The sequence below is a fragment of the Pomacea canaliculata genome, linkage group LG9, assembly GCF_003073045.1.
Source record: "Pomacea canaliculata isolate SZHN2017 linkage group LG9, ASM307304v1, whole genome shotgun sequence".
NCBI lineage: Eukaryota > Metazoa > Mollusca > Gastropoda > Architaenioglossa > Ampullariidae > Pomacea > Pomacea canaliculata.
The window spans coordinates 20,811,113-20,836,880 of record NC_037598.1 but is presented as its reverse complement, the minus strand read 5'-3'; the positions used below and the strand labels follow the sequence as shown (position 1 = coordinate 20,836,880).

Here is a 25,768-nt window from a genome sequence, read left to right as displayed (position 1 = left end):
ATAATCTCGTAATCTATTTTTAGAGCAGCGGAGAAGGTATGTTCTCTATTTGTGTAACTCTTTACGTACAAACATAGGTACTTTTACACCCGCCAGGAAATAAAATGTATGTGCAAACGAATATTGAATGTCTTTCACTTGATTTCTAGCGAGTATTACGCGCAGATTTTTGCGCGATTGCTAAGACTAGCTTGTGCAGTGCTAGTCACCATCCCAAATATGAAGGCCGCACCATCATGTTGAAGGATTTGCAAATTTGATACCACGCTACCGAAAAGGCCGTCTGTTTACCAAGTGGGTAATCCATAATTTTTGATCGCATTATGAATTATCAGTCTGCACCCAGTTCTTAGGAATATTTATTTAGAACCTCTTGCTAGACATCTGACCTCCTTCATTCCGTTCGGCTGGCCCGTCTCGGCGTGTTTCAGAAGTTGACATTTTGGTTTCTGCTGCTTGCACAATATCGATTCCATGTAAATAATCAATATCAGCAAATATGTTGTACGAAACAGAAAGAGAAGACAGAATTAACTTAATTGTTTTGGCTACACGCGGCGTCTTGGTGGCCCACTTCTGCTGTTGCTACACTTGTACTATTTCCCTACAGCGACATAAAGTTTTGATCGGATCGACTGAAAATGGAAGATACGCCTCTGTCTACATATCAGTCCTAGATTCAAAATACAGCTCCTTCTTATACTTGGGTGATTGTGAATTTCAGATAAGTGATTCTGTATATGACCATTATCCCTCATAACCGTCTTCCATCGGTGGTGTGCTTGTGTGTGTGTCCGCGTGCGCGCGCGCGCGTGTGTCCTAGCGGTATGTGTGCAAATTCATATATCATTTACATCACAAGTTGTCTGTGAAATGCCAATATCAACACATATAAATGTTGTTAAAATAATTCTGACACATGCCAGATACCTACGTGCAATAACTCAGTTTTATATATTTTCAGTATTTATTTACTAGTGTAGAGTTGTACTTTTGGTTATATTCTTGTTCTGAAAACGATCATATTGTAAGAAATTGAAGATATCATCGTAAATGGAAAACCACACATTTCTTAGACTAGGTTTCTTGAAAATTGTCTTGATGAATTTTTATTTATGCTTCTGATCTTTTAATTAATGTAATGCGATCTGACAGCTAATGTGATATTATTTCTTTACAAAAACAAGGAAGTTTTTGAGGTATCCATGTTTGTGTATTGTGGAAGGAAAAGTATAGTTGCCTATTGTGCCACACACCCAAGTAGGTCCTCTTTATTTTGCATTTGTTAATGAAGTGACCCAGTGTTCCAAGTTCCAGTCACAGCTAAATAGCATTAGTCCTGTTTATAATTTTGTGCAATTCAAAGCAAACTACACACAACACAAGAAATGAATTAGTGATAGATATTTAGATACACCATCTTTGTTTTTTAAATAGTTTTCACACGTGTATATATATATATACACGGTTATACCCCACAAATAAGTAGCTTCTCGTAGACAGATATTTCTTCTACCTGTGACTACAGGCTTTAATATGGAAAGTAGGAAGAATATACAAATTCATTTTGAAACTGTCATCAAATAGACATATTTTTCATTATACTTCTTCACGAATTTTGATCATATGCTACAACTGTAATTTAACTCTAGCCAAAAAGGTTTAGATACTTGCTAGAGTGTTCTAAAAAAAATGTAAATATATGCCTGCACAGATTTACAGATTGTTTCTCATTGAAGTTATATCTAAAGTTATGAACATTTTAGACAATAACTATTTTTACCCAAAGATAAAACATATTCAGTTATATAGTAGCCTTTTATAAGTAAGAAAAACTTAGATGGAATAAAAAAACAACACTAATTTTTTTGGAGATAATTTTCCAAAGGTTGGAGAGTATACATCTATTTGTGACTAGATATGACTTAATGTAATTCTGTGTGTATGTTTTTGCGTTCCTTAGCTGTCCCATAACACTTGTGCATATACAAAATATATTACTTGGAAATGGCAACATGTGGGAATGAAGGAAGTAAGTTTAATGTGCTGTATAACTTCAAAAAATATTGGGCTTACGTTGGTATTAGTCTTGACACATATAGACATACTATCTATCCTTCACAAATGTGTGTGTGAGAAAGTTATGATGGTGAATGAATTTGTATGATATGTCTGATGCATACTGATAAGTGTGTGCTCATGTAAGTTTGTTGAGCCTGTTTTTTTGGTGGGATAAGGCACTCTGTAAATAAACATTTATTATTATTACAAAACGTTAAAGAAAGTAAGAAAGAATTAGACAATGCTAATATTAGGCAAGTTATATTACCCAAAAGGTCGTGCACATGCAGGATAGCAAGTAATTAAGTATTTCAGCTAATACTTTAAATAGGTTGATCACTATATCAAGAAAGCCTTGTGATCCTCAGAATTAGCTAGTAACAGTACTTAGCTAGATGCTAATAAGAGGTAGGTTATGTTTCTTGAAAAGCATGCCCCTTGGGCATCAGTGATGCATAGTTGGAGTCACAGAGAAGAGACTGAGGCATGAACAACTCACTAAAATATATCAGAATATGACAAACCTCCAATTCCAGTCTGATGGCAAGGAATCATCACCAATGTTTTTGAAATCAAACTGAAATAACTATACTTTTGAACAGGTTGCTTCAGATGAGGTTTTTTCTTCCCTGATGCTAATTCAGATATCTGTCAACTGAATTTTATAATTTATTCGTTATAAAAGAGATAAAGGTTATTATTAATTCTTTATTATAAAAGGTGGAGGAGCTATCTTTTGTAATATTTCATTCTGTGACCCCCCTTATCTCTCTTTCTCTCACACACTCTTTTTCTCAACTGCATTCATTTGCATTTTGCGGATTTTCTTTTGCACAAATTTTTGACTAGTAAATGTGTACATATTGTATTTTTGTAACTTTGAACAACAGATTTGAACAGCATTTATCCCACATATTTTTTCAGAAGTTAACCTTCTTTACAAAATGTAATATGCATTCGGGGAATCTTTTGTTTTCTTTATTAATCATTTTATCATACATTGATTTCACAGGGTACCTAGATGATAAGGCAATGTACCATATTTGCTAGAATACAGAGGTGCTTTAGATAAAATAATATTTTATTTATCCCAGAGAGCAAATAGTAGCAGCTCTATAAGGAAACAAAAACCACACAATCACAAAACTGCAGTAGTTTGAGTCATCCCACATAACTTGACTAAATTATTTCTGACAGAGTACAGAGCTGGAGCAAGGAGGAAAAATGAGCAATCCAAAAAATCAGAAACAACAGCAGAAGCAAAGGAATGGAAAACAGCAGAACCTAAATGTATAAAGATAGAGGGATGAGGGATGTTATGAACGCTAGGGATGGTTCTTCAGTGGGGGGAGATAAAAAACAGTCTTTAGGGGAAAGATTATTGTTTACTCTGTCAGGAAGGCTTTGTTTCAGGAACAGACTTTTAAAGAACGATTGCTTGCATTTCCTGCTGTGCTGTCACAATAACCAAAATGAAGGAGCTAGACTGAAATAAAAAGTAGATTTTGTAAGCTGGGGGTCTTTCTCCTGTAGGCAGCTTTTTAATGTTTTGTTTTTTTGCTTCTGAAAAGTCTGCATGCTTCTTTCATTTCTGCAAGCAATATAAACTGTCACAAGAAGAACAAAATTGGTTTCTTATGCATAACATGTGGACAGATGGATACTTTAATGACTATGAGAAGTAGTGCAGATTTTAGGCTTAAGTTAATGCTGCTTTCTGGTCTGCATGATTCTGAAAAACAGTCTCCAACTGATTTGTGTATGTGTACGAGAGAGAAAATTAATCATTAATTTTTTGTGTTTACATTATCAATTTTGTTTACGTTATCAATTTTAACAGTAACTTCTTTATTATCTGCTTTATTTTTGCAGTCTTAGTCCTTGTACCCCCTACCCCTTCCTGTCCATAGCTGAGCAGTAATGCAAACAAATGCTTGCTAGCAAGCCTGTGACACACAGACATCAGAGCAACATGTGCAGATAGTTGACCTGTTTCAGTGACAACAAAGACCACAAGGTCATTACTATTGCTGCTACAACAATCATAACTACTGAAGGTTTTATTTGAAAATGTGAACTGCTCCGGACTATTGGTGATGGATACTCAATATCCACTGCTGTCATTGTCACATGAGTTTCAAGATTTCTGTGCTATTTAGCACCAAACATTTGTGTGTGTGCCAACTAATAAGAACCACAAATCATTAAAATTATTGAGCAGGGTTTAATAAGGCTATTTTGATGCCCTGGTATGCAAGCAGTGTAGACAATTTATGGCTCAAAACAGTGTATTGAGAAATTAAAAAAATTCTGGTTTTGATTTAGCTTGCCTGTTTGGACAGTTGATTTCTTCCAGTGACAGATGGTTTGCCCAGAATCTGCCTCTTGTTGTAATAAATCATTATCATGACTTCAGTGCAATATCTGATGTGGTTTTTATGGTTTTGTTGTTTTTGCTGTTAGAAGCATAGAGTGCCTACCCCAGATAGTTTTTTTATTTTGGTTTTGATAGATTAGTACGATCGCAGTGCCAGGATCTGCAGAATACATTCTTGGCATAAAACAGTGATTTCAGTGGCTTTCTATTTTGAAATAAAATTGTCACTACTGACATTCCTTACTTTAATTTGTAATGACTTAGGAAGTAGACTGTTGACACACTGTAAAGACCTTTCTTAAACATAAATAGCATGTTTATTACACTTTTTTTAAAGAACCGAGCAGTCAAGGTGGTACCTGAAGATTCTGAGAGCCTTTCAAAATGCATAATACAGTTAACGATAAGATTCAGCTGTGTAACATCATAGCCATGTTGAGTTAAGTTTGACACAATTTTTAGAAATGAATTTGATCAGTTATAAACAAATGGTATGTGTTATACTTGTGATTCTGCTTTGTAGTTATTATATTAGCCATTTAATCAACTCCATTCTTGTATTTAATTTGAGAGACTTCTGTTTGGAACAAATATAAATTAAGGCAAAATAAATACCAGAATATGGGTTAGTAATATCCTTGTAAATTAAATATTCAAATTCACAGCAACATTCCCGTAAAGTCAAGTAGACTTTAGAAATGGGAAGGGAATTTAAAATTCTTATTTAATTGATTTTGACATAAAATTGTGCACTTATAATCCTGTTTTTGAAAAAAAGCATTTGGGAGCGGGAATGTTAGAGAGAATTCATTTCAAAATAAAATGAGAGTTTTCATTTTATTTTCTTTTTTAAAAAACTATTTTTAAATGGCTTTTAGGTTAAAGGGAGCGAAGGTCAGACATCAAAGGAGCAACTAACAGGTTACTAGAACATAGAACTTTCATTTGTTGTCATAAAAATATATTGTGATGTTTACCATATTATTTGAGGTGGGAGTGGGTGGGTGAGTGCGCATTGACCTGTATCTTCTGAACAGTTATTTGCTTAGATGTGGTGAATTAGCATGTTTACTCAACAAACTTAATGAAATGGTGATTGGGATAAAATACATTTGCACTCAGGCTGGCCTTTAAGATTGATTAATATGCAGGTGATGGCTTTGGCAGAATTTGCTGTTGTAATCATGCAACTGTAATGTTGCCGTAATATTTGTTTGATAGTTACAAACAACATGAGTAAAGTACATTAATATCATGCATCTATATTAATTTGTTTGCAGGTGCTTGAAGAAAATGGTTGGCTAGTTCCTGTTAATGATGTAAACAAGAAGACTACACTTAGCAAAAGGTTAGAATTTATAGCTGAACAGAGATTTCTGTATATGTGCGCAAACATGTGCACACACATGAGACAGGAAGAGGGAGAAAATACAGTTTGCAGTAAAATTTTGTGGTTGCTGGAGGTATTGTGATCTTTTTCTTCCCTTGGTAACATTCATTCCACAGTTTAGAAAAGCATTTTTTTCCTTGTTTTTAAATTTCTGCTTTTTTCTTGTGTGCACAAAAGCCAGATTTTTTAAAAAGTTTACAAAGTTGAGCAAGTTATTTATACTTCCTTTGCTTCTATTAATGCACTGTGTGTGGATGCATGCATGCTCATATGTGTACATGAGAGAGTATTGTGTGATACTGTGCTGTATAAAACTATGTAAATTCAAAACAGCATGCTTTTTTTGTTTTTGTGCATTTATTATGTCATTTTGTTGATGTTCTTTTAACTTTAGATCATGTTATATGACAACATTATCTTCTGTACATGAAACTAAACAAGCATGAAATGGCATTGCAAAAATGATTATATGTCCTTTAATGTTGCCATCATTATAGTCACTATGGTAATTCTCTGAAAGCATTAACTTCGCAGAAAAGCACAAAGTTCTTATGTCTGCTGGCATATTTGTTGGACAGGCTACTGGAAGGTCTCCTGCAAACCTTTTTTCTGTAGACATTAATAGCTGTGCTGCTTCTAGTATCATATGTTTGTTGTTGTTGTTGCTGCTGTTGCTGTTGCTGCTGCTTGCTGCTGCTGCTGGCAATATGTTGTCTTGGCCTTTCCATGCAATGTTTAAAACTAATATGAATAATAATTGATGTGCTCATGAAGATTGGGCATTGCTGTCATGAGCCCCACCGATTGCATCAGGTGTTATTTCTTTTTATTTTATACCTCTTGTCAAAAAGATGTGAAAATTATCTTCTTATAGATCTATAAAACTGCTTTTTCCTTTTTTTTAAGCACTTCCTAGCAGAAAGGACTAAAAATTTGTATAGTCTTTGTCTTTGCTAGCTAACAGGAACAGTCTTGTCTACTTTGTTAGTATCTGTTCCAAGATCACCAGAACCAAGCAGAGGGATATAGCTGTTTGATGTAATCAGCAAATCCTTTAGGAAGGCATATCCCACATCCTCACTGTTCCGATCACATACTGGTATGTGAGTTCTCTTAATCTGTCTGCAGATACGTCAACTCTAAACAAATTTTCACCCTTCATGAATTCCCCTGGCCATGATGTTTAGGTCAAACTGGGATGACCTAATATAGTATACCAACAGTATCTACTATTGTTGTGGCATTATCCTGTTGATGTGTATATAATAATATCTTGAACTTCATGCATTGTATTCATCCTGTATATGCTTGTACTGAGCTGCATATTGCTAGCATGTGAGCAACTATAATTCTTGTCTGTAACTGTCCTTGCATATTAATAAAGTTGTAGCTTATAGTGTATAGTTCTTATTATTTACATAGCTTATATTCATTTTGTCCCATAGGTATGTACTGTGTGCTCAATTACCCAGAGACGGAAGTGTGGTCCTTTACAAAAAAAAAGTGCTTGAAACTTTACTATTGTTATCCAGAAGTGTCTTTTAACTAGAATCAAGGTTCTGTCACTTTTGACTAAACAAGAAATAGACTTATTCCAGTTTGTGTTATATTTCTGAAATTGGAAAACAGTAGTGGCATATGTTCTATATCTATATTTTGTTTTGTGATAGAACAGAAGAAGTGTGCTGTTTTTCTTTCTGTTGTTTATGTCTATGTTGTGGTTGAATGTGTTTCTTTGTTTTCAGTGCTTGTTATGGCTGATATTTTGCTGTTAATTTAGTATCCTTTTCCACCAGATAAATTTCATTTATGTTTTATAATGTTAATTCTGATTCACCTGGTCACTACAATCCAAAACAGTGATGAATAATTAGAGAATTTATATAATACTGGTCCCCAACCCAAATCTGACTCACGATGCTTTACAAAATCTTTTTAAATATTAACTGAAAATTTGTTCTATATATCACAACACCCCCATCCCCAATAAATATACATTAGCATTACACACTTGTTTATAGTTAAAGGGATGAATTCATTGTAGACAAGCCTACACAATAAGCACATGATATAAATGAGTCGTTTTAATGGTTTGATGAGGGAGATCATGAGAGAGAAACAAGATAAACACTGACAGGGTCCTGATCAAATGAGGCAATGTGTCAAGTGAAACAGAGTTCATTAATCACAGTTTCTGTATTGTTCACAGATGCACCTTCTTTGTGGCCCTTTTGCTTTTAGCCATTATTGTAGACAGGGCAGTGGACAGTACAACTTCTTATCTCGTGAGAATTTGAAAAATATTTTTCTTTTTTCAGGTGTGTTACTGTAACAAACTTCCCAAGAGAGACTGTTGATTTGGTATGTAATGCACAATGCAAAAGGAGCCAGACCTTGGTTACCTGTCATGAGTGGGAGGAGAAGCTACTTCCGCGATGCGCACTAAGGTGGAAAAACGTCGGGTGCGCCACGAGCATGCTGGGAACCTCCCATCTGCTGCTGCGGCATCTTTTCCAGCATCGTCAGTTCCTGTGCTGTCGATGCAGGGAGATGCCAGCAAGAGCTTTCCTGTCGTGTCGTCAGTGACCGCTGACAAGCATTGCCTCAGCTGGGATGTTAGTGACAGGCGGCCAGTCTCATTAAGTGAGGCAGAGCGGCTTGCTGCCGCTAACCATGTTGTGGTTGCACTTGGCCCACCTGTCATTTGTTCTTCACGGGTGGTGGTGGACATCAAGGGAGATGGTGTGATAGGTGTGGCTGGAAGCTGTAGTGGTGGCAACAGTGGGAGTGACACCACTGTAGAGAAGGGGGTGCCAGAAGTGCACAGACATTTAGAGCATGCTTTGGCAGAGGACAAGAAGTCGGGGTCTGTGCCCATCAAAAAACCGCCCAAAAAGCGGAGAAACAGTGAAAGGAAGGTAGAGTTGGCAGTCGACCATGTATCCTCACCATCTCTTTACACCCCAGGGTCATCGCCTTTGGTGACCTCAAAGCCACATCTGATGTCTGAGGCATCAGGGCATTCATCCATGTTTTCATCTGAGCCACAACAGCAGCAGCAACAGCAGCAACCACTCGTCGCAGCAACAGGATCACTGCCACCACTACAACCTCAGCAGCACAGCTTTGCACCTACACCACCGACCCCTTCACCACCTCATCAGCCATTGGCGCTTCTACATAAGATACCACATTCTCAGAATTTTAGTTCGTCACCCCAGCAAGTTCTATCATCACAGTTATCTATGACAGACACAGACCTACCTGCAGATGGCACTACAAATATTTCAGACTCTCATTCATGTATCTCACAAAAGGTTCCAACCATTTTCCATTCAGTAAATTTGGAACCAGGCCACACTACCACTGCCGAGGAAGTGATGCCTTCTCGGAACCTCCAGTCTCGCACACCTTCATCACATATTGAGCCCATCTCCAACTCCAGTGGGTGTGTGGATGAAGATGGAGGGGAAATCTCTGTCTCCACCTCACTTTTGCAACCTCCAACCTGGCTGCTGACACCTCAGGAAAATACTCCACCTGTGGAGACCTCGTATGGACTAGAGCAACCTCTTACATATGATCTTGCTTCATCTGAAACTGCTAATCCTTTGCCTTCTGTTGCTCATGATGGTTTAGTAACTTCCCCTTCCTCATCAGCAGCATCGACCAAGGAAAATGTTGAGACAGGGGATAAGGTTTCAAGCAGTAAAATCTCTTCAAAAGCAAAGTCATCAAACACTGAGGGGACAGAAAAGAAGAAAAAGAGCATGAAAAGGAAAAAAAACATTGCTGGTGATAAGTCAAACAGTGCTGAAACAACACAGTGTTTGCAGCCTGTGGACTCACAGAAGGACGATGCAACTAAAGTCAGTGCTTGTGATGCAGAGAATACACTGGACAGTGCTAAATCCACTCTTAAACCTAAAAAGACTTCTAGAAGAAGCTTACCTTCTCAGGATAATGAAAGCAAAGCTCAGCGACTTGCTGAAATAGAAGAAACGATAAATTTTGTCATAGCAAATTTTGTATACAGTTGTGAAGATCTTTCAACAGTAGATAGGCTAACAGGAGCAGCAAAGGATGCAGGCCAAGTGGCAAGCACCATAGATTCTGCAAAGACCAATTCTGTAGAAGATGTCCAAACTCATTCTTTGACTGCAGTGGACACCACCATGTCCAGTCCCTCAAAAGCTAGTATTAGAAAGAAGTCTGTGAAGAAAAGCAAAAAGAAGGAAGAAAGTTCGGAAAAAGTTGATGCACAGGAGTTTACACGAGAAACAAATGATCCTGATACAGTTGAGATCACCAAACCCCCTAAAAAAGTCTCAAAAAAGAAGAATAGTGGTGACAGTCTCAGTGGAGAAAAATGCAAAGTGGACCAGAAATTTTCTGACAAAGAGTTGGAAATGGCTGGTTCTGAGCAGATGAAGAATGAAGAAGACACTGCTAAGCCTCCTCCAAATAAGAAGAAGAAGAAGAAGTCCCCCCAAAATAAAGAAGAAAGCAGTAGTGGAGGAACCGAGCCAACGCCTTCTGAAGTGATTCCAAATGGTCACATCGATCCCACGATCACAGAGGAAACAAGGAAGATGCCTAAGAAGAAGAAATCAAAGCCTAAAGCAAAGAAGGATACATCCACTGCATCAAGAAATGAAACTGCCAGTTCATTGTCACAAGAGGAGGTTGGTGCAGGTTGTGGAGTAATTCACGTGACTGAAAGTTGCCAGACTGAGATAGAGGGACCTTCTATAATTAATGCAGCATCCACAAAGACATCACCTAAAAAGTCCAAGAAACGTAAAGCTGATGCAGCCCAGGAAAATAGTGAGGTAGATAAAAGGCCAGGTATGGTTTCAGAAAAGATTGCAGGTGAGCAAGTCAGCATGCCTTCTCCCAAAAAAAAGAAGAAGAAGGAAAAAGACGAAAGCAATAATAATGCTCCAGAAGCCACTAAGAAGAAGAAGTCTCCATCTAAAAGCAAAAAAATCAAGCATCTTCAGGGTCAAGAAGGTGAAGGGGATGTTAAGGAAAATGGCTTTTCAAATTCTCATGATGAAAATAGAAATTCAGCCACAAGTGACAGTAAGTCTTCAGGCTCAGGTGAAGAGAATACTGAAGCAAGGGTAGAGGTGGATAATTCTAGTTCTGCACAAAATGGGGGCACACCTGTTAGTAGTGGCAGTGGTAGCAGAAGTGGTGGCTCTCGAAAGTACAAGAAGCAGCTGGACATTGTTGTATGTCCTGGGTGTGGTCACAAAACAAGAGGTCAGGCAGCACTGAGCAGGCACATGAAAAAGATGCATGAGAAGTCTGTGGTGTTGCCCTATCCATGTCCACAAGAGACATGCGAGTACAGTGCCAGCAAGGTGAGTCTTTTGGCCCGCCACATGCTGACTCACAGCGTGTACATGTGCTCACGCTGCCAGTTCATGGTGGACACAAAAGACAAGTACGAAGAGCATTTACAAGCAGCGCACAATGTGAAACTGGACTGTAAGTTGTGTAAGAAGTGTAATCGTTACGTCAAGTGTGACTCTGTGCCCATGGAGCAGCACCTGGAGACCTGTCAGGGCCCTGTGCCCTTCACCTGTGACGTCTGCAACAAGCAGTTCAAATATGAGTCCTCATTGAAGGTGCACCACCAGACACACTTCCCAGACCTGCCCAAGCTGTTCCACTGTCAGCAGTGCAACTACCAAAGCAATTACCGTGCAAACCTGCACAAGCATGTGCAGAACATGCACATCCAGCGTCCCAAGGACATACAGTGCCTCAAGTGTGACAAGATGTTCTCGACAGAAGACAACATGAAGCGGCACATGAAGGTTCACAGTCAGATTCGCCCCTACAAGTGCGATAAGTGTGACAAAGCATTCAAATCCTCCTGTGCCCTACGTGGGCACATAGTCAGCCATGAACTGGTTCGTCCATATCGGTGCAATATTGAAAACTGCAATCGTGAGTTTAGGACTCCAAAGTTTCTTAAGAGCCACCAAGAGGAATTTCACCGTCTCATACCAAAGAGATACCACTGCACTGTGGAAGGATGCAAATTCTCGTTCTTCAAGCTGAGCCATCTTAAACGGCATGAGATCTCACATACAGGTTGGTGAATCAAGTTGTTTACTAGCCTATATTACACATTCAGCAAGATAAATTAAGGCTACATATTAAAGAAGAAGCATCTTTTGCATTTGTCATTTAATTTAATGAATATATTTAGTGATTTGAGTTTAATTGTTTTGACCTTTTTGGTGTTAGCATCGGCTGTTATGGGAGAAAGGTTTATTTGGGGGTGTGGGTGGGTGAGAGTGGGGAAAGGGGCATTGTTTGCCTGAACCTGAATTCTGTCCACATAGGGATGATGTCCTTGTGTGTGCATGTAATATGTAGTAGCAAAAGATCCTTGAAGAAAATGCTGTATAAGTACTTGGTGTCCAAATGATTATTTTAAAAATCATATAAAGGATTGTAATTAGTATACTAATCTAATATTTACTAAGCATAACAGTAAGATTACACAGACAACTTATTCCCAGTATTACAAAAAATGTGTACATTTTAATGACATGCTTTTTACCACAACAGCAGCAGTATTTTAAAGTATCCTGGAAAGAATCGAAAGTGAAACAGACCTGGTACAACACCTCATAGCCCTCATTACTGTTTCAGAAGAGGGCATGGCATGACAAGCACACATGCACCTTCTCTGTGAAATAGCCAAAGATGTGTTGGGCACTCTGCAAAAATTACCAAATAATTATCATAATGATGCTATTCTTGGTTAAGTTGCAGTTTAGAAAAGACAAAAGAGCAGACACTCTTGATTTTTAGTACTAGCTTGTCATCTCTTTCTGTGCAGGTAAACATTTTCCTATTAACAATGCATCACATTTTGCATCATTTCTGTTTACTTTGTATAAAGAACTTACAACTATGGGTACTCTTCCCCCCCACCCACCCCTCATTTCCATTTTCAACAAAATGAAAATCGATTAACAATGTCAGAGACGTTGATTTCTCTTTCCAGACAAAAATCTGACATTTGTTTGAATTTTATTGTTTAATAAAAGAAAGAAGAAAGGACTGTGGCAAGTTAAAGTAAAAATGGCTAGAGGCAAACATATTAATACACCAAAGGAATTTTTACCGTTACACACTGACATAGTTTAGTAGATCTTAAAAATCTACTAACATAAAGACATCAAGCTTAAAAAAATCAACCAAAAAGGACAGGAGTTATAAATTTTTAACAAATTTAAAAAAAAGTTTTGAAGCATTTTTTTGTGTTAAATGAATTGCACAAAAGACTATTTTTAACACATTACAGTTTAGCACTATTATTTTTTATAGACCAATTTTTGTAATTAATGCGTTTTTTATACTACATTTAAGCTTCTGAATGTATTTAAAACAATCTAAGTTACACTTGAAGTAAAACTTAGCCCTCAAAGTTTGCAAGAACATTAGAAGAACCATAGTCTTCTTCTTGTTCCTATTTGCCCCCCAGTGGAGCATAGGGCCACAACAGAAGAACCACACTGCTTAAAGTAAGCAAGCCAATTAGTTACAGTGTGTGGGGGTTAATGTCTGCATGTGTGCAGACTTGTACTGATTTACTCACAGGTAGATGCTGCCCGAACTTTTGGAAGAATAAAAATTCGGTAATTCCAGGCAGTCAGAGTGAAATTGAGCTTTTCTGGGGTGAGATTGAACAAACTTCTCAAAACAGAACTTATAAATGAGCCTTTGTACATGAACAGTGCCCTTAGAGTGAACATCCAAAATGCACACACGTTGAAAGTAGAATTTTGTTGTACAAACTGATTTTTTTCCTTGTGTTTTGTTTTTCAGGTGAGCGCAACTTCCACTGCGAGTGGCCAGGTTGTGGCAAGTCCTTTAGGCATTCTGACAACCTAAAGGTCCATCTACGACAGCACACAGACGAGCGGCCAGTGTCATGTTCCAAGTGTGCCTTTACTTGTCGGCAAAAGTCATCTCTGCAATGGCACATGAAAAAAATCCATGGCATCACAAGCGTGCCGGTCAGTAACTCAGAAAACAGCTCCATGGATGCAGCCTCTTCCGCAAGTTTAACACCACTTGGAGAGCTTGACATAGCAACTGTGCCTGTTGGTGCAGAGGAGATGGTCGTGGATGTTGAAGTTGTTAATGTAATCATCCCAGCTGGTGAAAGTGGGGAATTACCAGTCACAATCACTGAACTTCGCCCGGTAGATTTATATGAATTTCACTCGGATAATGATTCAAGTGATGAGGCAAAGCCAGGCGTATTCAAGAGAAACAAGAGCAAAATGGCTGCCACAGCACCACTTCCTCCACCACCCAAAGAACTGTTGCTGAAAAATTCTGTTTTGGATGTACTAGATGAAGCTAACAATCGGGTGGACACCACAGATAGTAAACCAAAAGCAAAGAAGAAAAAATCAGTCAAAAAGTCTTCCAAGACAGGTAGTCAGATCCCACAGGAAGAGAATGAAGAAAGGGAAGATAAAGAAGCTGTACCAGATGAAAACAAAAATGCTGAGATCAAACCAGCACCCAAAACAACCTCAAAATCCAAAAAACCATCAGCTTCAAAACAAAAGAAGAAAAAGTCTGTTGCAAAAGATGCTGCTGAGGTCAGCAAGAAATCTGTGGAACAGAGTAATACTAAAGAGGACATCAAGTTAGTTGAAAAGAAGGATACTGAGCCATCAGTGAAGTCTCCATCTAAAACTAAGAAATCTCCAGTAAAGAAGAAAGCTCCAGCAAAGAAGCTTTCAAAGGAGGTTAGCGTAGTGAAGAAGACACCACCTAAACCAAGTGCCCTTGCAAAGGGAAAGAAAAGTCCTAAAACACGAAGTAGTCCCAAGAAACCTAGCAGTCCCAAAGGCAAGCCAGCAGCACAGGCAACAAGAAAAACTCCACCAAGAAAGGCAGCAAATAAGAAAGAGAAATCCGTGAAGTCTCCTCCCAAGAAGAGTCCACCAAAGAAGGTTGTGGCTAAAAAGAAGACGACAAAGAAAAAACCCTCTTTAAAGAAGAAGGCAGCTACAAAGAAGACAAAGAAAAAGTTAGAAAAAGTTGATGAGCCTCAGAAAGATGATCAGGATGTGATCACACCTCAGGAGTCTGAAATTAATCCTCGTGAGCTCAGCAGGTCTCCTCGAAGATCTCAGGTTTTAAGTGCCAAAGAGCAGTCCATTAGGCTTGATGAAGAGCCATCGCCCATTAGACCAGACTCAGCCATGGAGTCAGAGGAGGAGAACATGCCACAGGGCAAGGGAAGCCCATACAGAGACTTTGATTCCCAAGAAATGGAGGAGAGTTCTCCCGAGCCCCAGGAATCACCCAGCCCCCCGGCTTCTCCCTTGCCAGGAGACCTGTTGCATCAATCTCCAAAGTCAGAGAATGAAGAGGCTGAACAGCAGGAGGGAGATGAGCTGATTCCACTTCCAGCAGAGCTACAGGCTGAGATGATGGACCAAAGAGAGGAAGATGACTCATTTGATGAAGAAGTCATTAATGACATCCCACTGACTCCTCCTCGAGCTCCTGCTCCACCTCCACCAGAAACATCTGATGAGGAAGAGATGGTGCCATCTCCTCCACCTCCCACACAGATGCCCATGTCCACTGATGCCTCCAACCCTACTCCAAGTTCTGTTCTGACTGATATTCAGCAGCCAGGTTCACAGGCTACAGAGTTTCAGCAGCCACTATCGAGGGAGGACTTCCAGCAGCCGCATTCTAGGGAGGACTTCCAGCAGCCCCACTCTCGGGAGGAATTTCAGCAGCCATTGTCTCAGTCCCGAGAGGAATATCAGCAGCAGCATTCAAGAGAGGAGGTGCTTCAGCCACACTCCCGAGAGGAGTATCCTCAGCAGCACTCACGGGAAGACATGCATCAAATGCACAGAGAGGAAATCCACCAACAGCACTCGATGGAAGAGCTGCAGTCCCAAGGGTCTGTGCCTGAATCTATGTCAGAACCGGTACCCTCTGTGCATTCAGATGGAATGCGTGATGATGTGTCTTTGCCACACTCTGTGGTGCAGTATAATCCAACGTCTGCCACTCCAGTCAGTGAGGCTGAAAGTACATATCAGTATTTCCAAGGCCTGGCTCAACAACCAGATGATTCTTTGTCGGAACCACTGGCAGGTGAACCAAGTCGTCTGCAGCAGCTAGAGGCACTAGCAGAAAAGCCCCATGATGACAGGCGGAGCACAGGAGAGATTGGAGTTAAGTCCCCTACTGGTGCCCCTACTAGTGTAATCACCAGCTTGTCACCTACGGCAACCAGCAGCATGAATCTTGTCACAGACTTGTCATCCCATCGTCGCATGGAAATCCTGGCTAACGATCGACCCATGGATGCACATTTGGTGCGCGACACCCCCTCTGCTTTGCCTCGCCTTCCTGAGCCTCCATTTGATGCTTATTCTGCACTTAATCCTTTGGCATCCGGGGCTGCACGTGACAATAGCAACCTCTTCCCTGCTCCACCTAGCACTCCAAGCTTTATGCGACTGACTGAAAGCGAGGCTATGCTTCAGCGACAGCGTATGACAACCCCTTTCTTACCCACACCTCAGCCACCTGAGCGCAGTCTTTCCCGATTGCCAGAATCATCGTTGAGGCCACCCAATCCCAGTGCACTTTTAAGACGGCCAGCTACCATGGCAGGTGCAGATATGTTTGCAGGCACCCCAGGAGTGCCTCAGGCAATGCCGCGGCATCCCTTCACCAACTCTTGGCCTGGCCAGGATGCACGACCCTCTCACTGGGGCCAAGCACCCACCTACCTGCAGCGCTCTGCCAATGCTCCTACCACTCCTTTTCCATTCCCCACGAAAGACAACTACTTGGCAGGCCGTGAGTTCATGTTTGATCCCTCTGTGCGAACAAGCGTGACAGACCGTAATATGTTTGCATCATTATCATCATCTCAGACTCAGCGTGATTTAACATCTGAACCCAGCCCATTTCAACTGGATCGCTTCGATCTGAGTACCTATTTTGGCAGCCACCCATACACGGGGACCTCAGGGTTAGACTATAGTCGCACTGCCTGCGGTACCACTCCAAAAACATTTGATGAACGGTATCGTCAGACAGCCGCATCAATGAGCGAATTCCGGCCACTTCCCCCAACAACCTCTGCAGACATGTTCAGTGGAATAGGAGTAGGTGTTAACTCCCTCAACAGTGCCAGCTTCAACCTAGACAAATACGCTGTTTATGGTCGTGATCCCATGTACCATGCAGCCCAGCAGTTGTCGGATAACACCAACAGCGCATTTCTCACTCATACCACTCCAGCTCAGCATTCTGTCTTTGATCGTGATTACCCTCATCGCAGTCTCTATCCCCATCAAAATCCAGCCTATCCATTCATAGATGAGAGGCAGTATCCCGCAGCGGCCAAATTAACAGGGAACCCAGCCACCATGGCACAGGAACGGGATTTTATGGCACGTCCATCACCTGGGGAGAATCAAATGCAGGACCCATATCGGTGTGGTATGCTGTATAATGTCATGAACAGGTACACTTTTGAGTGACCCTTTAATAGAATGGTTGTTCATACTCATCTTTATTTCCTTCATCCCGTGATAATAATTAAAAAGGCTGAAGAACTTTTTTTTTAAACAAAGGCATTCACCTCATGGAAGAAGTTTATAGCATGATCACCTGTCATGGTGTTGCATAATCATTTTGGTTTGACATCACAAGTTTGTTTGATATAAACTTTTGCATAGAGAAGTGTTATGCCTGGAAAGTTTCCTTGAATTATTGTGCACAAGCTTTTGATGCATGTCAAAGCAGTGTGAGTGCTGCTTAGTACATGTGGGCATCCCAAGGGACCGAATGACGGCCAGAAGATAGCAGCAATCAGTGCTCTGGAATGCGGTAACATACAGAGTGGTCTCTTTCAGAATCTGACATGTTTTTTTTCATCTTTCTGTGTTGATGAGTGAGAGAATTACATGTGCATCCAAATTTCCTGGAATAATAATATAGCCGGCCTATGTCTCTAAGTAGTATTTTTGAAGGCTTCGCTCTTTATCTCTGAATTTTAGTGGGCGTTGAAAGAGCTGACTTTTATCAAAAATATGTGTGGAAAAGTTTTTCTCGTAGTTTAACTTGTGCAGATAGAATACTACTACATATTGTGAATCTATATGATCTGCAGGTCAAGAGTGCATGCTGGAGAACTTGTATGCATGTATGTAAGTGTTACATTTGCAAGGCCGTACTTGTAAATAATAGTTGCAGCATATGGCTAATGTATCAATAACATTAATATTACAATATTACTGGTTTTCTGACACTATGTAAGTATTGAATCAAACTCTGGATTTTATTGTTTGTTGCAATGTATTTACCGCTGCTGTGTTCTTGATGTGTAAAGGATCAACAACAGCCGTGATTTAGTGAGCGTTTCATGTTTAGAACCACATTGTTTAAAATGTGCAGGTATTTGTTATAGCTTCTTTATGTCTCTACCTGTAGAACCACAGATATAACTAAATATTTAATGGCTTCTATCTCCCCAAGAACAAATCATCTTAGTTTACGAGAAAAAATTAAAGAGATGTATGGTTGCTTATGAGAAGTTGGGCCTGTTTACACCCTCTCCATCCATTCTTCACATTTGAAAACCTGCACCATTCACCTGCATCAGTAAAGCATGTTTCTCTCATTCTTGACCCAGTCAAAATATTCTTTACTGTCTGATGTCTTAAATGCCATGTATGTTATAAACCCTTATTTGCTTTGTGCCAGAGAAAATTCACTTTATATGCATTTGACAAAGCCGTAAAGAAAAATTACCAGATTTCATTTAGATCAGCCTTCTTTTCATTTGCTTTAAGTACAAATGTACTTCATATTTTACTTTTAACTTGAGAAGAAAAAAGATTATTTTTTCATTACACTTCCTCTGCAATATACTTATTGCCACCTTATTTTGACATGACTGAAGGCAAAGAGGGTTTATTGATTATGATATAAAGGTTGTGAGTTACACAATTCTGCCCCAAATAAAGTTGGATAGAATGGTTTATTTATGTGAGAAAGATGATGTAAAAGGAATTTCAAAGGCTTAAAAATAAGGTACATGATAGATATATGATATACACAATTTTAGACATAAGAATGTTTTTGCTATTTAGCATCATCATTTTCATCATCTTCACATCCACTTTTATCAGGGAAAATTTTCATTAAAAAAAAAAAAGGCGCGTGGGTTATAGGATTCGATAGTAGAAAAGTTAACATTTGATTTTAAAGTGGGATTTTAAAGTTAAAGATTTTATTTTTAAGTGGGATATGAGAGAGGGCGGGATATCAACTTTATTTTCATGCCATGCGTGATTTGTTAGGCATAATTTAAAGCTTCACTGAACTTGCGTTCTTCTATAATTGGTATATAAAATTATTACTGTCAATCAGGGAAGCTAATAGCATCATTCTGCTTGTCTTTGGTTTGTTTGAGCTTTGGCTTCATGCAAACAAAAACCTGCTTGCTGCACCATCACCAGTTGCAGTATTTATTTTTGGTGTTAAAAAGATATTGAAGGTTTTCCAAGGCAGCAGTATTTTGGCTAAAGCACATTGCATTATGTATTTTTAAATGTGAACTACAAAATTTTGTTTTAAACTGTTTGACATTCACAGGAATTAAAAAAAAAAAAAGTTAACTTAAAAAAAACTGATGAAATTGGTTTTTGTATCAAGTGAATATTGTAGAAAGTCTTTTCCTTTCATTATAATGCAATAGATTTAGTTAAAGGATGAAATTAAAGTACCTAAATAGATAACAAAATACTAATTATACACAATCCATCTGGCGTTCCTTTCTATAAGCATGACATTTTTCATTATTTGTTGATGCCAGCCTCTTTGTTTTAAACTTCTTAAGTAAAGGTTTTTCATCATTTAATTATATAGAAGAATGCTCATACAGAGATATATATAATTATGCATAGAAGATTTTTTTTCTCATTCTGGTTTTGAAGCAAATATAATTTAGAATTGAAATGATAAGGGGAGGCTATATTACAGTAATTATGTTTTACTTTTCCTTGCTGCAGTCATGCTAAGACTAAAAGGTTTAGTTAAAGTCTCAGCATAGCCTGAAGTGGCTATAATCTTACTATCATTTATATCTCCATGTCTGTCACTTCAGTATTTTCACTGAAGTATTTCAAGCAATATCACAGCTCATTGGTTCATCTGAATTTCTTTTGATTTTGGTCTTATTGTGCTGTAATGCTAGGATTACACATTCAGACTCTTTATTATGATGTTGTATTGGCTACTTCGGTATCAGTCCATGCTTTATGAGATCCCAGGTAGGTGTATTGAGGATCAACAGCAGCAAGTTTAGTGCGTAAGGTCCTGTCTTGATAACACAAAGCTTTGCTGTTGAAAGATTGAAACCAAAGTGTGCCTAAAAACCCTCTTTGCAATATAGCTTGGCACACACTGTGAATGATAAGAGCTGTCCTTTGATATTTGAATTAGGATTTTTTTCATTTTGAAAATGCCACATAAAATTGGCTCAATTTCAATCATAATGAAATTCGATCAAAGCTTGGAACTACCTTGCACATCCAGAAAATGTTTAGTTTGTGACAGATCAAAACCCCCAAACAACTGAAGCTAGTCTTTGTGATAAATATTAGAAAAAGAATGGAAGCGAAACTATATGCTGCTTAGAATGGCTTAAGTCATACAGCCAAGTTGTTCTCTATTGTAGTGAGAAAAGCAACCATCAGATTGTTCCAATACTGTCAGTAGCAAAGCTGAGATTGTTTTTTGTGTTTATTATTTTTTTTTACAAGATGTTCATAAATCTCTAAAATGGTTTAATAAGTTAACTTTTATCTCCCTAATATGTGGATGTAATCTTTGCATATGCTTATGTAATTTTCTGTTATAGTGACCAGAGCTAAAGCATGAAAATTCTGTGGCAATTTAACATTAAGATCAGCGAAATGTCTACAAGAATAAGTTATGATGCAACGGCCATGATGGGTGTTATAATAATGCAGACTAAGAAATGAAGGCTTTAAATGAAGAAAAGTATTGCTGTGAGGATGTGGTAGTGAAGATGTTTTAGGAAAATCTATGATTATTGAAGATTTAAATAATGGGTCGCATTAGGATGACCTGGCGTCTGTGATGTTACATGATTTCATGTTTAAAAAAAAAATTGTTGCAGTTATTCAGATATTGAGTGAAATTCATGTACAAGGGAGGTTCAGAACTTTGGCTCTGAAGACATTAAAGGAAACCCACAAAAATATGTTGTTCTCCTCTTTCTCTCTTATGCACTGCTGCTGACTAAGAAAGTACTATTAAACACCTCTACAAACACTGTCCCTCTTCAGGCAACACACACTTATCTTCTGTATTTCTCCATCTTAGCCGAAGTCTGTTCCTTCTCTTGCTGTCGTAGGTGAAATTTGTTGATTTTTTTCATTGCTGTGATTGTTTTGTTGAGCCCTTACATAGGAAGCAGGAGTTGGGTGTCAAGTGGTTTATGGCTAATACCTGAGAGTCATCTCCGACTATTTCTGTGGTGTGTTCTTTGGCTGTGATTGTCTTTGCGCACACACCTAGTTTGGTCCAAATCATGCGTGATCTTCCTCTAGTATTAACGAAGAAATGTTAAGATGACACAAGCATGTGGCAAGTTTTGATGAGCATGGAAAGTTCCAAGAGTCCCAAATATAAATATAAATGTTTATTTAGCTTTGGTAAGTCAGTTGTTCTGCATTCCAGAGAATTGTTTTCTTGCAGTAAGGATTAATAACATTAAAATAGCAGAATTATAACAGCATTTTTTTCTTCTCAAAAGGACATTGTGTTAACCGGGAGTATTCCCAAGTTCTTTCTCTGCACTATTGTGCAATCTGAATCCAAAGTAATAAAATAAATGGGGGGAAACTGTGCTTAATTAAAAAATTATTTTTTCCTTTTGTTCAAGGAGATTATATAGTGTTATACCTTACAAATCACCATATCTAATAGCCTTTTGTTCCAATGGCAAAAGTTATGATGAAATGTAGCTAATATTATTTCATTGAAAACCAAAAGATTAAGATTTAGCTACTTTTGGGAACCATGTGACAGTGTTGAGAAAGTATTACAAAATTGCTGATGATGTTTGACATATGTTTTAGCCCCGCAAAAAAAGTAAACTAGACACAAAATTGAAGCCTGTGTTGTTTAAATATATCACCCAGTTAAGATAAAACATTTTGTGATAATTTTACCGTACTGAGCAAAACCTTGCTTTTTTTGGAGCAGATGTAGTGTTGTCTGTAACAGATGATCATGTGCATGTTTCAAACAGAATTTTCGTGGTAAATAAGAAAGAAGAAAATTGATTTTTGGAGGAGAGGAAACGATATGCAAACTGCACAAGGGCAACATAAGTTTGAGCTTACTGCTCAGCTTTAACTTGAACAATTTTTTCAGCTCTGTTGTGACAGAATGATTTTTGCAGTTTTTGTTTGCTTATATACATTTTATATTTTAAAAGTTCTAAGAGTATATGTCAATCTAATTTTGCTTATTTCTGCTTTATTATTAATCCATTTCATGATCTCTTTTATTAAGCCAAAATTATGCTCATTTTTTTATCTTTCATCATTTCTACTACTTGTATGTCCTCATTCACTAAGAAGAGATATCTGCAATTCTTTTTCTTCAAAGAGCCTGATTTCACCAAAGAATTTTTGTATCAAAAAGCATTTGAAAATGTTATTGACAGCATCTTACAGAAGAACAGGTACACCACTGTATAAAATTAGTTGTTTTATTTTTCTTCAGTTTACTGGGGTTTTTTTTCTCATATTTTTATCTTGAATATATGTTAAGTCCCTAAAGACCTTTTTTTAAAATTATTTCCTCAATGTATCCTTAACCCACCATTTCTGAGAGGAGCATGCAGTTTTCCTGGTATCAGTCGCTTGTTTTTCAGTAGCTTCAGCTCAGTTTGTTGTCATTCTGGCTTGCTTGACATGGTTCAGATTGCTGCATATTGTATTAATGTACAGAACAGAGATTGTTTAGTCCATGTTAATCCATATATTATTTTGATGTCAGTTGTTGAATCAGTCAGTCCATCTTGTGATGTGGAAATGCATTTCATAAGTCATGTTCGTTTTTTCCTATTCTACTACCCCAAAGTGTGCAAGTTCAGAGAAGCAAAAGAGCGGTTTTATTTTTAGAATATTAAATAAGTAATTATGACTTATGAAAGTATGGTTCTTGAGGCATGTAGATGACACTGGATTTGTAATATTTTTGGTAGGAAATACTTTTTTTCAGTTTGCTATAATTTAAGATTTGAATCCTATAATCCAAAATACTTCAGCTGTGTTTTGTCATATATATATATATTTATATATCCTTCCTTGGAGTGATTTGATGACTATTGTCAACAGCAGAAAGTGTGTGACTGTGCTTTGTGACTGTTTCTGTGTGGTTTTGTACATTACTAGACGTTGGTCCTAGACGTTTGTCTCCCCGTCTAGACAGAACAAAGTGGCAGTTGTTGGTCAGTATGTGTACAACTATAATTATCAAGTTGTGATTCTCTGTGTTCAGCATTTTTACACAATAATTGCTCTTAAATAATGTACTGTCATCGTTTTTAATAACCCAACTCATGCTGTTATAAGTCATATACAAATATAAAAATATAAATATATACACCTTTCAGATAGTTTTAGAAACTGCTTTTAGTAAAGCTTTTAGAATGCATTTTGCTTTTCAAATGTTTGAGTTTTTTTAAAAACTGTTTTCTCAAACAGATTCGGATACAAATTTTAAGCTAATCTTAAGCTATTGTTATGTCATGGTCTTTTAATTTGTCTCATCATTATTTACTTCATCTCTCAGGTGTGCTGTGTGGTCTCATCAACTTTGTAACTTCAGATATAAAGCAGAAAGTGAAGTTGATCTGCTTTGCCTCTAAGTATGAAACAACATGAAAACAAAGCCTGTTATCTGTTGATGGTTTATTGTTACTTACCATGCCGTGTCCTTATATCTATCAACAGGCAGACAACAAGGTATGTCAAACAGTAGACTCAGCACGCTGGCAAACTCCTCAAAAACAGCATCGACAGGGATAAACACCCTCAGCCGAAAACCTGCTTGTTCTAGTGTTTCATTTGGTTCCTGGGTTAAAACGTTTTTTTTTTTTCCAAATGTATGAATAACTTTTGAAAAAAAGAAGTGTGCTAGCCACCTTTCTTCATCCCTAGGTGTGTGTTTGTGATACAGTTTATCATGATAAAAACAGCTAACTGGAGTAAATGTCATCCCTGCTGCATTGGTCTTTATTTCTCTCTTTTTTTTGCTGGTAATTTTTATGTGACCCAATTAAAATAAAAGTATTTTAGAGTATGGGCAGTGGGACTAGAGTGGACAAATCTCTGTTAACCTGGACCAGAGCAACGCTGTCACCAACTAGCTCTATTCTCGTTGCTTCTTCCAAGGCATAACTGTGAATTTCGATTTCGGAAAGTTCTGACTTGTCCCGCTTTCTCTTCTCTCACGTCGTGTTGTCAAATTCTGATAGCCAAAAACGAAACCCATTGTACCTCCTTATTTGTTTTTTCCTTGGCATTCTGTCTTCGAGCTAAACACACTTTGGGTGCTATTGAAGCAGAAATTTCTGGGTTATTTATTTGTACTTCAGAGAAGTCCAATACTCTTTCTATTATTACCTAGGAGTTATTTTAAACCTACATTTTGACGCGCTTAAATTGTAGGGTCCTGCATCCTTTCAGTGGCTATGCTTTTGCAGCGAATTTAGTTGAACTAAGTTTCGTGAAACAGAAGAACATAGATACATGTTTTGGATGGGAACATATCAATTAACTGTAGGATTAATTACCTGTGTTCCATTGGAGCTAAAAGATTACCGATTTATTTTCGAACAAGTAATTTTCTCCCACCCCGTCCTCATTTTGTATGTGTGTGTGTGTTTGAGAGAGATGGAGGAGGTGGTATGTGCGCAAGGAAGAAAGGGCAGAAAAAAAATTCAAAAATGGAAATGTGGTTCGTCCTGTCTTACCATTTTTAAGACATCGCTCTTACCTTTGTAAAATAATAGTAAGCATGCACATTTCCTGCCCACTTAAGAAACCGAGAATTGAGCAGGGCGTCGCAATGACGTAATAGTAGTACACTCAGATTACTTGGGTGCTCAGAAGAGTTCAGCATTCTGTTAAAATATTGCAATTTTTTTGTATTAAAATTTGGCTGGCCGAGTCGAAAAGCACCATTTTATCATCAACGACATCACCGACTTTGCTTTTTTGTACGTACTGTATGCTGTACTTTTTTTTTTTTTTTTTTTTTTTTGAAATGATGGGTGGGGCGGAATGAGGGGGTTGTAATGGGCGAGACCTTGTAAGGATCAAGAACCTGCATCAGTGGCAAATTCCCAAGTCATTGCAGATCTGCTGTTTTAAGCAACAAGAACTGAGTCTAGGATTTCTGTTGTTTCTTTTTCCTTCCTTCTGGTGAAGTAAGAACAAAATTTACAAATGTCTCATCATTACTGAAGTTCAGACGTGGAGCAATATTCGTTGGTCTGAATGAAGTGAATGAACTCATGCCAGCAACAATAGATATGGCTGGCGTTTCGAGCAGACCGCAGTCTGAATGGTAGACACTGAATTGGCATAATAGATCGACTTTTAGTGCTTCCCCCCATCCCCATTGCTTTAAAGACTTTTGTAAAGTTCTTAGACAAATTTAGCATGTTTTGACTCTTGTGTGTTTTGTATTGTTAATTATTGAAGATGTATTCTGTATAAATTTTGATGGAAAAGTCTCGTTGTTGAATTGTGGTCTTGTGTCGGCAAGTCTGGCATGTCACCAAGTGTTTATCATTC

General features: G+C 38.2%; 1 protein-coding gene across 4 annotated transcripts; it reads left to right on the top strand.

Moving 5' to 3' along the window:
- Positions 1-6: 6 nt before the first annotated feature.
- LOC112572852 lies at positions 7-25,704 on the top strand. 4 transcript variants are annotated; one of them, XM_025252766.1, is made up of 4 exons: positions 7-36; positions 5,719-5,786; positions 8,147-11,936; positions 13,686-25,704. In XM_025252766.1, the coding sequence occupies exons 3-4, from the start codon at positions 8,264-8,266 to the stop codon at positions 17,399-17,401; spliced, it is 7,389 nt and encodes a 2,462-aa protein (XP_025108551.1). In that variant the 5' UTR covers positions 7-36; positions 5,719-5,786; positions 8,147-8,263; the 3' UTR covers positions 17,402-25,704. The 4 variants fall into 4 exon arrangements, with proteins under 4 accessions (XP_025108551.1, XP_025108552.1, XP_025108554.1 ...); XM_025252767.1 differs by lacking the exon at positions 7-36 and adding an exon at positions 53-294; XM_025252769.1 differs by lacking the exon at positions 7-36 and adding an exon at positions 53-294 and having other exon boundaries at positions 5,719-5,901.
- Positions 25,705-25,768: the final 64 nt, after the last annotated feature.